At 35.7% G+C, this 13,371-nt stretch overlaps 1 protein-coding gene across 1 annotated transcript in view; it reads left to right on the forward strand.

Moving 5' to 3' along the window:
- SPATA17 (spermatogenesis associated 17) overlaps positions 1–12,545 on the forward strand; it is a 95,379-nt gene extending 82,834 nt beyond the window's left edge. The window contains exon 10 of the mRNA XM_075147096.1: positions 10,986–12,545. Coding sequence (XP_075003197.1) covers positions 10,986–11,066 — 81 coding nt within the window. The 3' untranslated portion in view covers positions 11,067–12,545. The remainder of the gene's footprint in view (positions 1–10,985) is intronic.
- Positions 12,546–13,371: the final 826 nt, after the last annotated feature.

A 13,371-nucleotide genomic window follows, 5' to 3' on the forward strand; every position in this document is an offset into this window, starting at 1 on the left:
GCATTCTGAGTAAAATTGTCCCCACCAGTTCTAACAAATTGAAACACCAGGCTAATTATGGCAGCTAATGAAGTGTGTGGAATGGTCACAGCTTGTCGTGAAACTCTTCCTTCAGCTCAGATTAGAGTTTCATCAATCACTTTTTTAAACTGATCCAGAATTGCTTCTGCCCAGTGCTTGGCATTTTTAATGCTGTTTCTGTAATTGGTTTTTTCCCCAAAGCTTAGGCTATTTTTTGAAATATTACATTCTCAGGATAGGACTTACAAACTCCAGTTTATAAAAAAACATTTCATTATCAGCTGATCAAGTGCTAGCAAGCTAATAAAAGAAGCAGAAATATAAAATTTGATATATTGCTTTTAATCCAGCTAAAGGTAGCAATAAAGCATATACACATATATGTATATGAATCATTATTACTGTGGGCTGGATGTATGCTGCAATCTCATGAGACATGGTTTGTGGGCTGGATGGTTCAAATCCCACTGAAGGACCTAAATGAAATGAATGAGTTGGTCTTAGCTTATTTCCTAGTGGATTGTGGTCCTCCATATATCACTCAAAGAGTTTGGCATGATTTGTAGTTTTGCAGATGCCCAAGCCTTTGGCAGGAGGAAGACCAAAATGTGTTGCTATTTAAAGAATTTCAACACTTCAGGTCAAATCCAAAGTCCTCAGAGAAGTATGGGAAACTTTACAGTATAACTTATATTGCTACTACACTGTCAATGAATAAATTAGCATATAAAACATTGTAAAAATTCCTGTTCCTGTTCATTTATAAGATATGATACTACTCAGCTATACATTGAAAGTTCTGCATAGACATTAAAGACATAGATGTTAAAGAAAGTTTAAGGCTAAATTCTTTCCTCAACATGGACAACGGAGCATAGAATTTAGTTTGGAAGTTATCCAGCTGAAAAATGAAATAAACTTTTGCTTATGTACTACCATAGAATATGTTTGCACAAGTTGTTACGTTTAGTATATATAACATGTGTTCATATCAGAACCAAGACAGCACGGTTTTAGTTTTTGAAGTGTTCATCAATCTATTTTTTTAATTTGTGCTAATATGTGTAATCCATTTCATTTTTCTGAACAGTGTTGAATCTGAAATAATGTTTGGCTATAAATATCAACTGTTCCTCTCCCTGAAGTTTTCTTAGTTTGACAGAACTAGCTTCATGTCAATGCCAAAACAAATCTGTGGCACCTGAGTGAATAATCAGTGTTGCTGATGCTATTTCTGAACGCTATCAAAGAACTGGTGGATTTACACTAGAGAAGAAGTGCCATTGAAAAATGAAGAAAAACATGACACACGAATAAATACAGATAGAAAAAATAACAATAGGTATTAGCCTAAGAGCTATTGTTCCAGTTTTATTGATTAGTGAGAACATTTGTGAACACTTGATAGGAGATGAGTAGTTTTTCTAGTGTTAGCTTATCTCCAAAGTAAGCTGCCTGCAAAATGAGGAAGGGCTTTTCCTCTTTGATCATTTCAATCTTTTCTGAAGGTAGCTTATATTTACAAAACAGGAAAGCTGTTTTTCTCTTTAGCTTTCATCACTGCTAGGGCACATTGCTGACTCATGTTTAGCTAGCTGCCCACCAGGAGCCCCAGGTCCTCTTCTGCAGAGCTGCTACGCAGCCTGTCAGCCTCCAGCCTGCTTCGTTTCTGGGGTTAGTCTGTGCCAGATGCATTTGTCCGTACTGTAGTTTGTGAGGTTCTGTCAGGCCATTCCTCTAGCCTGTCTATATCACTCTGAATGATAGCCCTCGAGTGTATTGATGGCACCCATTAGTTTGGTGTTGTCCATGAACTTGATGAAAGTGCATTCCATCTCCACCTCCAGGTCATCGATGAAGATATTAAACAAGATAGGTCCCAAGACAGTACCTGAGGAAATGCATTCATTGCTACCCTTGGAACCTGATACTTCTGACAGTTATTACATCTATTAGTCTGCACATCTAGACTATAATTTACCAACTTGGTTAAAAGCATTCTCTGGGAAATTGTGTTGAAAGCCTTGCTAAAGCTCAGCTAGACAGCATCCACTGTTCTCCTTTGATCTGCATATCTAGTCATTTCATCGCAGAATGCAATCAGGTTTGAAAGCGTCATCCAGAACAATGTGAAACCAGATGAAATCTAACTGGAATACTGTTTTTGCTGCATATGCCAAATACAGCGCAATCAATGTGGGGTTTTTTGTTGTTGTTGATTCTAAATTATTACAACTTATTTTCAAACAAATACAACTTAACCTGATAAGATAAAAAACGTTTTCACTTGAAGATTTCAACTCAGAATTTTTTCTCCTTAACTCCTAGTGGCGTGATTTTGGCAAGTTAGAGATAGTTACAACTTCATCCTGGCAGGTTAAACATTTTCTGGCTTTAGTCCAGCAGGTTAAAAGTGGTTCTGAGTTTGTCTTGGCAGTCAACACTTAGCACTGGCTTATTTTCAGCTGGAAAGAGAATGTTGTGGTTGAACAGATTAGACAATGAAAGGGGCAGCTTATAAATGGCATAAGTCAAGATACTTATCCCTAAGTGCATTATTTTGTAATACAAGTTCTGTTGCTAGCAGTGTGTGTGGTGGATGGGACAAGGAGTTGGTTTAAAAATACAAGCACTATGATAAAAATATGTTCTTTACTTTTTCGTCAGATGCTTTTAAGACTCTATATTTTTCTGTACACAGGAATGTAGTGTTAGGCATAGTTCCACTTCAGATTTAATAACTTTATAAAACGGTTGTGTATTACTCATCAGGGTGTTTTCATACTTGACAATATTATTTATACATCTTAAATAAATTAAGATGAACATCTACTCCCCTCTTCAAAAATGTTTTGTTAAAATACCCTGCAAGAAGTAGACATTTGCATGACAATAGCAAATAAACACCTCTTGGGATTCTGAATACCTACTGAACTATTTCAACTGCACATTTGTTTTTTAGCCCAGATTCAGTAAAGTTCAAGGGTATCCAAGTATGAAATAGCTTGCGGAGAAATTCACATTCGTTTCTTAATTTAATTTACTTGTAAAAAAAGGCTACATGAGTTGCAAAAATAGAATATTATCTTTGGCAATTTTGATTCAAATACAGACAATCAGAACAGAATTTGGGTGATGTTGTTTCATAACATTGACTAAAGTATGGTACAGCATGCACTGTAACTTTGTGTGGCAAACTATACTTTTAATATTGATACTGGCTCTGATTATGTCTAAAAGTACCTGAAAAGTGTCTACATAAAGGTGATTTATTATTCTTCAGTAGATTAGTGTTATACACATAAATAAATTCATTATCTGAACAGTTATTTATAAAAAAGAATATATTTCTTTTTAAAGCATTGCAAAGCTAGTACATGTTTGGGAGGAAGGACCAGACAATGTCTGGCGTGCAGATCATCAATAAATGGAATAAATGAACTTATAGGGTACAGCTGGGAATTCCACCCTTCCTTCCCCTTGGGCAACCACAATGACTGCAGGTTACTAAGTAAATGTAACAAATGCAAATTTGGACCACAAATCTTCATTGCTGGTTATATTACACATGACAAAAAGGATAGGTTAGTTTCAGATCCCAGGTTAATTTTAGAGAGCCAATACTTATGAGAAAAAGTAATTCACTGGACCAAATCCTTTCCCTTTTTTCCTTTGTCCTTCCTTGCACAAAACTTCCATCAAAGCCAAGAGATAATTTGCCTTTGCTTGTGAGAAAGCACTGTAAGCATTGACACATTTGTAATCCTTAATGAACGCAGCTATTTCAAAATATCTTATTCATTTAGAAATATTTGTGCTTTCCTTGTACAATGGCTCAAACTATTGCATGCTCAAAAACATCATTATTTTCTGCCATGTCATAGCTTAATTTGTGCAGCTATGGAAGGGTACAGTGGGATATATTATTGTTCCTTTGTCCAAAATGCTTCTAACCATGCAGGAGCAGAAATAAGCTCTTTTCAAGGCTAGAACACATCCTCCCCTACTTTGCACAAATGAGGACAAGAAGTTTTAGAGCTTGACTTGTGTTAGCCAGTTATCTCCAGTTATGTCCAAAGCACAGATTAGCACAGTTTAGCTGCTGAGCTAAGAAAGCAAACTTCAGTGAGCACAGATTAGCAGCAGAACACTTCCTTCTCAGAATATTAGAGAAAGGGAGGAATAGAGTTATAATTTCCATGTTAGACTGTCACAGAGGAGCACACACTGCTGCGCTGCTCGTACTGGACACATCATGCAGGAAGTATCTAAACCTATGTGATTATCAGACCAGTGGTTTTTCAAATTCATGAAACATAATTAGAAATCTTTCATAATTTCTAGCAAGCACTGTTTGAGTTTGATTTCCTCATTTGTAATTTCAAAAGATGAAATGTGTAAGAGTCAGTGATAGTTTTAAATCTCCATGAAAATTTAAGTGTAATAATAATGAAATGTTTGTACATAAATTAAATAGCAATTAATGTTTTCTCTTTCTGTTTGGAAGATAGGATATTAAAATAATGTTGTTAGATTTCCTACTGTGAACATAATTTCCTGATTTTTTTTTACAACACATTATCATAATGTCAATAAAAGACTAAAACTAACAAGCAAAAAAACTTGCCTGATGTAAGCGTAACACAGAAGGTTATAAAATTGCCTTTTATGATGGCTATACAATATCATTTTATTTTAAGATCTAATAGCAAGTTGATTCAAAGGGTAAGACTTGCACTTATGAAGTCGTTAAAGCAAGTAGAAAATTGCCTTCTACCATAGTCACCCAGTCTTTTTAAATCAGAGTTTTATTGTTGTTGATGATGTTTGCATTTGCAGGAGGTAATTAGGGAATGAGTTAGACATCTCACTCGGAGCCCTCAAGCTTGTCAAGAAGAACCATAAACTTCACTTGCAAAAAAAAAAAAAAAAAAAAAAAAAAAAGCAGGCAGTTTAGGGAAATTGCAGGAATAGAGGGAAACAGGATCATAACATTTTAGGTCAGTTTGACCACCGCTGTGTTGTTCCACAATATGGAGAAGCTCATAAAGTCTTCATGGAAGCACAGTTTTTTTCATTGCACTTACCCAAAAGAACAAAATTTAGAGGGTCTGGAATTGGTAGCAGTAGTAGACAGTCAAAGGAGGAGTTTGCTGATGGCTCCTAGTTCTCCTCCTCTGCATTGCGCTGGCAAGCTGAATAGGGAAAGCTGTAATTCTACCCCCTTCATCCCAGCAGTGGTCACTTGTCCACTGTAGCGCAGGGAACTCCGATTAGGCATGCTTTTCCCTGGAAGTCAATACCCTGCACTGACACAATGAGATCCAGTCCCTAAGGCATGATCCAGGCTTTTGTTATTATCTCTTATTTGAAGGGGCTAGTTGACCCAATTGGTTAACACATTAGCTTTTCAATTTTATAGCCTTAAGTCACAGAAGACCTATTCCTCGTTTTTGGATCTTTCTCCACAGCAGAAAGCAAAATTGGCAGTCTGTGCCCACCAGCCACAAAAACAGAGTTACGCCAAACAACTGTGTCCTGAACTTTATGGCTAATTAGCTGTTGAAGCTATGCCCAAGAAATAGGTTCTGTTGCCCATGGGAAGAAGTGTGTAGCCATTATTAATGTCCCAGCTCATATCTCTCAATAGGTCTTATGAGCAGTTCTGCTTAAAGAGACTAAATGTACAACAGGGAATTAAAAATTATAGTACCCCTTTCACTGACTGAAATATTGTAAACTTGTTTCACCGAGGCCAAGATTGGTGTCAATGTACTTTGTGTGAAAAGTGCAATAGAAGCATTAGTATTTGACAGCCCTGGTTGAAATAAGTGAAATTAATGGAGCTCTTTTCATATACGACAAGGCCATGGCACCCCTTTCATGCTGCTTACAGACAGAGAAAAGTCAATACTTTTTTATTACTTGATGCTGACCTACATTCTGCACTACAAGTGCCAGGCCCACTAATTGGTTTCAGTTGTGAGAAAAGTTTGCCCCAAAGAAACACTGGAGCAGATAAATCAATCTTTTTTAGGGTAGCTTAGTGGGTTTTGAGCACTTGAAATGACATTTGTGTTCTATTGACAGAATGGGTTGTTACACTCATTTTGTCATGTCAGAAGGCCCTGTACTAGTTGGAAGTATTGTTAACCAGTATTGATAAATTTGCTAAGAATGAAAGTTAGCTGGATCAACATTTTACTTGTATAACAGCTTGCCATTTCTGGTTTGCTTCCTTGTTAGAGACCTCCATGGCTATTAAAAGGTCAGGAGGCTTACTATGACAGCTCAATTTAAAACTCTAATTTTACTATTACAAGCATTAGGATCATAGGGAATACTTAAACATGACCACTCAGTATTAAACAGAGGGGGTTGTGGACTATGGCTGTACAGTGGCACTTGGCAGTACTGCCTGGTTTTCAAATGAGGTGTGCACATGAGCTGTGTCCCAGCCTTGTGGGGGAAGCGAGATTGCTCAGTGGGCTTACCCTACACTAAGGACCGCATGGACATTTTTGCAGAATTTCCCACTGCATCCTCTAAAGTCTTGATGTGTACCTGTGGATGTTGATTTCAAGCTAAAGAAAAGTGAGTTTTGTTCCCTGTTTTTACTATTCAATAGCATGAAGGTAGAATTAGGATTCTAGCAGCTGTGCCCTCTTTTCAGTTATTCCTTCTGCCATTGATTCTTCTCAACAGATATAATTCCAGCACTACAAAAAAGTTTCTCTGAGATCCAAACCTTTCATGGATTGGTTTACCTTTTGAATAGCACATGGTGTTATGGTTGACATCATGCAATTATACAGGGTCTTCAGTATTGTTAGACTGGCTCAGAAGAGGACTCGGTGCTCTGAATCACCGCTAGAGGTAGAATACTTTTCATTAGAGAGGTTATACAATTTATCTTTGAAACACCTTCACACACTACTTCTCCTAACCTATGGAGGAAATCTGCATTCATACAACCTAATGCAACTTTAATCTCCATTTATGCAACCAAATCTCTATTTATGCAACAAAATGAAATTTGTCATTACACAGAAAGACTATGCAAAGCTGTAAATCAGGTATCAAAAGTTTATTGTAAGCTTATTGTTCCAAGTTTATCACGTGTTTAACAGATTTGTAGTTATTATGGACTCGATTGATTTGCTGTAGAAAATTACCTGAAGTGAGTATGTAGGAGCTGAGAATAAATGGTCATAATGGTACTTTCTGACCTTAAAATCTGTGAATAGATATGCTACCGCTGTTTGCCTATTCTTGCTTTGGTCTGCAGCAGCTAACTTTCTACTTCATTAAATTTCCAAGAAGATACTTAATTGTAATTCCTATCTCATTCCAAAGTGCATTTTTATATTACAGGAAATTGTACAGTACTCTCAAATTGTTTGGAAAGAAACACTGTTAGTGCAAATTTTTCACTGGAATGTGAGGGAATGCATTTTCAAAGGTCTTCAAGCTGATACGTAGGTCTAAAAGGTCTCCTTGGTTTGCCAATGTTATTTCTATGTGGTCTGTATTTATGTATGTCTGCATACTCAGATGTAAAATCTCTTTAGAATTTGCTTTAACAATAACATTCCAAAGATAAATTATCTGAGAATTTGGCAAGTCTAATCTATTATATCAGAGTGTGCTGATTGAGACAAATCTTTGGTGTCTTTATGTCACCTTTTTTGACTCCCATTTTTTAGAAGGGATGAGTACACATGACAGTCAAGTAGTCAAATATATTGAAAGGGTCCATAGGTCTTGTTAAGCTCTGTCAGTTGAACTTGAGTCACTTACAATTTACTAGAGTGAAAGGAGTCAAAGCTTGACAAGTTTAAAAAGGAAGCGTTATATTAACTTTGTTTGGGAATTTAAAAATAGGTTCCGGTCCTGAGAATTACAGGTCTCTGATGCTGAGGATTATATGACATGATTTAAGAATGCCTTGTGGAAAAATTCCATAAAGCTCAGCTCCATGCTCCTGTGATCCTGAGACTGCAAAACTGTAGGGTCAATTTCACCAATATGTGGGAATTCATATTTGTAAGCTAATTCATTCCAGCTACCAACAATGAGGGACTGACGGTGAAAATAATTTTGAAGAAGCCTGTATTTCTCCACTCACAACTTTTGTTCTTGCAGCTTCAAAAGGATTATCTACATAACTTCATAACTTCTATGCTATGTAGCAATCGGCTTAAATTCAAGATGATCCTGGCAGCCTACCAGAATCAACCAGCCGTGCATTGCAGTGCTTCACCTGAACCAACATTTCACCATCAAATTAGATAGACATGAGAACATGGCTTGCAATTCCTTTTCCTGCCAAAATGATACAGTGGGATAGACTCTCTTCAGCACTGTGAGGTAGATCTTGCAAGGCCAAGTGGTATTTTCAGGCCTTACTTTTTCACGTTGAAACCTGATTAAAATCTGTATCTTCAAATACAGAAACGGCTGGGGTTCTTTTCCTGAAAAGATATTTATATTTTATATGCATACTGTGCAACATTTATCTGGATAATTCTAAACTTCTTTAATTAGTCTAACTGTAAAGCCAGCAACACTTTTATTTATCCATCAGACTGTGTGATGTTTCCTAAATGTGGTCAAACATAACTGCTGTCGTCATAATCGGAGCCAGTTGTTTAAATGCTCAGTTGTGAGTATCTAGTGAAATAGCTTTAAATAACAAGATAAACAGTACAGCTGCCAACCCAAAGTAATCTTACACTGAGGGGGCGTGTGGCACAGAAAATTTCCTCTTTGTCATTTTGATTTGAGTTTGAAGCTGGACCTGGGCTTAGTTCCAGCTCAAAAAACTGTTCATTTCAAAGGCTCCTAAATCGTCCCAAGGAGCTAATTTTGGCAGCCAATTGTTTTTGTTTGGCCAGGCATCCTAATAGCAAAAGCCGTCTGCTCCAGCAAATGAAGACTTCTCATGCTCAGCCTTACCATTCCTGATTTTATCCTGATGTGGGGGGTGTACACCTTTTACTGGTTTCCCTGTCTCACCCCAAGTTCACTGCTTTTTTTGTTAAACTGTACCTAACTGTCCTGCATGTAAATTAAAAATATACTTCCTATTTTCAAAATAAAGGGTACTGTATCTGCTCTGAATTACTGCTTAATCCTAAATTATAGCTGTATTATCTGTTTGCTTTCTTGGCAACTAGAGCTGGGGTTTTTTCCATTCCCATTAATAATATTAGCCTGGTGAATTTACTGAATTAAATATAACTAGCTTCACTTTAGAGGGAAACTATTTGCAGTTATGCCGGAGTTATAATAATATTTATTATAATTATTATATGGACAACTTTTCCTGCAGTAAGAAGGTGCTTGTGATGCCAAACACACAATGAAAATTAAAATACTCTGCCATTCTTAATATGAAAATATGCAAAAAGGCTGTTTCTGTTAGGTAAGAAATTGGCGGTACAAAGCATAGAGAAACATTACAAATTAAATCTTGTGAACAGTTAAGAATGGGACAGTACTCACTTTCACACCACACAGAGAGTATTTCATTTTGAATGTATATGTCTACCTTGCTATTTTAAGATTTATGCACCAGAATGTTGGAGGAATCTTACCAAATAACTTTAAGCAGCAGATGTAAGAAATGATATGGTCGCAGTTTGGCAATACGCAGTGCAGATGAAACTGAGGTGGGCCATGTCAGTGGTTGCATGAAGCTTACCAGAAGTTGTAGTTGCTCTGTCTGTTTATGGAGATTCAACTGAACTGTGGTCTCTGAAGTAGCTAAATCTGAATTACCCAGGTAATGATAAATCTGCTTCATGTCATTTTTCAGAAAAAAAAAGGTTTCATTCTGTTTTTGAGAGAAAACCAAACCTTTCACATTGTGAAATGTGTTGAAAAGGTAAAAATTTTAGCTTTCATTCACTCATGGCCTCAGACATTTTATGAAGACATTGCTTTTCCACGCACTTTCACAGAACATCATGTTGACAACAGAAAAGAGTAGAAAGTGTTCATACCAACTTCTTTCTTAAAAATTGATCATCAGATCCTGGAAAGCTGATAATTCATCTGTGCCATGTTACTTTCAGAAAGGGAGAACAATTTTTTAATGCAAAACAAATATTTTGTATTGCTGGTACTATTCCCAGTATTTCAGGGTCAAAGAAAATAATTTTATTAAGAATGCTTTAAAACCTTGATCTTAAACACCATGGACTTGCTAATTGTTTACCACAAGCGTTTATTAGGAAGTAGCTAAATCAAAATACTGTTTAGAATACTTAGCTTTTTTTACTTTCTTGTTTGTTTGCTGTATTAACATTGTACTCTTAAGGCATAGGTTCACTTGCATTTCTCTCATTCAATTTAAATTTGTAAGCGTTTACGTTTTAAAAAATTGAGTGTAATAACCAAGAACTTTTCCTGGAAAAAGCATGATCAGGAGTCACCCTGCTTGTATTTTTTCTACCAGAACTCCTAATCAATTTGTTGCCACTAATACTTGTTCATTTTTTACCATTTCTCATGAAGCTGGTTTAATATCCATGTTTTAATGTTCAACAAGGTAGAAAAGTTAAAATATTGCAAGGATGTCTTGCTGTCTTTAACTTACCTGGTTGCCAGGGAGTAGAATATAATTTTGTATACCATGATCTGCAAAAGACTATAAAATCTAGTTTTTGGGTCAGGAAATTTTTGCAGTACCTATAGTTACTTAGAGTTTGAAATAGATATTTGCTTGCAATTAATAATTCAATTTTTGTGCTCTTCTTCAAAGTAATGTACATATGATATAATAATGTATGTTTCATATACCTTATTTTGCATAATTTACATTCTAACTCATATAATGAAATTTAACTAGAGATGATATTTAGAGCTCTGAAATACCTTAAAAAAAAAAAAAAAAGTAAAACCATGGTAAAAAAGTAAAGCCAAACTTAACAATTCTTTTGTCTCTCTCATTTCTCTAGGACTTTCAAACAGTGTTACCATCGATTGTTCTCTTCGAAAAGTTTGGAAAAACTTATTCCAGAACTGGGCAAATAGTGTAATTGTCCTGTAAACTACACAATATAAGACACCTGATAAGTAATCAATAAATGTATTTCAGCGAATGCACAGCAGTATGTTGACTGAATGTCCCATAAAGTACTCTTTCTGTAAAGTGACGTATACTATGTCTGAAGTAGTGTTAACTGATTTTGCTTGATCTTTAAGAAATACAGCTTCCAACATCAATAAAAAAAATTTTTTTTTTCAGTTTTGCAAAAAAAAAAGCAGTATTATCTTAGGAAAATGATTTCTGAAAATGCTACCTTTTATTTAATGTAAATCCTTTAGGATACAAAACCAGAGTAATCAAGTAAAAGACTTGGAATCACATTGTATTTATTACAGATTTGTAAGTGAGGTTAACACTAAAAAAAGAAAAAAGTTTAAAAGTTACATCTGTTGTTTTTTTCTCACAACTATAAATGTATCTGGTTCATCATCGCTGTTCATCATTTTCAGTGTTAGTATACATCCTTTTGGGATACTGACCTATCTCTTCAGAAGGACAGGATAGGCTATTTACACGGAAGATACTGTTTTAAATCCTTCTAGTTCTTCTGTGGGTGATATAACATCAATGTTAAAAAAATAAAGTTCTAACAACATATACACCTTATTATTAGATCAGTTTTTCTATATCCACTTTATTTTCTTTATCAATAGCTGTGTATTTACTCCTAGTCCTGTGTTAAGCAGAGTGATGTGTGGGAACATAATCACGTGATGCTTGGTAAAGAACACATCTGATCACACAAACTGGTATTCGTTTGATTATGTGTTCACTTGCATGCAGTCCTGCAAAATATTGAGTATCTTCAGAGCCCATTAACTTCAAAAGACTCGAAGAATTCAGCATCATGGGAAGACTTCAACATTTCTTAAGAGTAAATCATAATCTAATTCTTAAAATTATGTGAGTGAATTTTTACAGGAGTTTTATGCTGAATTCTCTAGGATACCATGTTTGCTTTTCATAGAATTTGACTATATTTGAATCAAATATATCTGTTTTAAATACTCAAATCTGTTACTCAATGGTAGGCTTTTTATTACTGAATTTTGTTATGTGATTCTTCGTCCTCTACAAATATGCAGAAAACCTCCATCAGATGTCTGTTTATATGAATACTTTCTGAACAAGGAGTCACAAATTTCACTTCCGCAAGTTTTCAGCTGTCAGCCTATGTGAAAAAGTTTTATTGCTATCACACACAAGAATAAAAGCCCTTTCAATTCCATTACAGTAGGTTACAAGTGCAGGCACCGTGTGGTTACTTTTTGGAGTTTGTTGAAAAGTTTATTCTTCTGCATGACAATGAGAAACTAACTCTGGGAAGTGAGAAGTAGCCACCTCAGTGGCTGAGTCTCCCCGGTAAGGGTTAATCTGATCAAATGTATCAGAGTGCTTTAGTTGTTCGTGGAAGGGATTGAACATGAGACACTTGTGCAAAACTGTTGATGAATAAAGATGCCACAGTAATTTTTATATGTGAGAGCTATCTATTTGATTGCTTCAGCTTTAAGGTAGTTCATCACAGTAATTCACCCTGTGTTGCCTCTTTAACTTCATACCACAGTTTCCCATCAGTCCGATTAGAAATGGCCATGCCTTTATCAGATTAATCTTTCTTTTTCTTTCTTCCTTTCGGTATCTCTGACCCCAGGATAAAACACAGCCTACCTCGCAGACCAGCACTGCACTAGTGGTACTGCTCATAGCTAAGGGTCTGGAGCACAGATGGAGGTTAACACCAACACTTCTGATTTCAATTGTTTGATACATACACACTTCTCCTCCTCTTAAGAAAAAAAAAAACTTCTTCATTTCTAAGCAGCTAGCTACTTCCTAGAATCCTTCTTACAAAAAAACAGGTCTGTTCATTTTATTAGGTAAATAAACATCCACAAAATTAATAAAGTAGCAACTGTATTACCTGCCAGGTTTGGGTTTTGGGGTTCTTTTGCCAATTATATTTCATAGGGAATCCAAGACTTTTCTTTAACTGGAGTTCACATAGAATTTATGTCAATCGTCAGCATATAACATCCAAACTATTTTGTGTGGCCACATTATAATCCCAGAACCCTTTCATTTCTCATTAAGTATTCAGCACTTATTCAGTACATTTATACAAACCGTTGATAATTATTGTAATGGGACGTCTACCAATTCTTCCATTATGGAGAGACATTTTATTTTTATTATTCTCTTAAACTGCATATAAACACATGCAGAGTCAACAGAGGATTGGCTTGAAGATATTCTTAAATATAAAAGCATATAAATCTATGAAACTTTAGATG

The sequence above is a fragment of the Calonectris borealis genome, chromosome 3, assembly GCF_964195595.1.
Source record: "Calonectris borealis chromosome 3, bCalBor7.hap1.2, whole genome shotgun sequence".
NCBI classification, from domain to species: domain Eukaryota; kingdom Metazoa; phylum Chordata; class Aves; order Procellariiformes; family Procellariidae; genus Calonectris; species Calonectris borealis.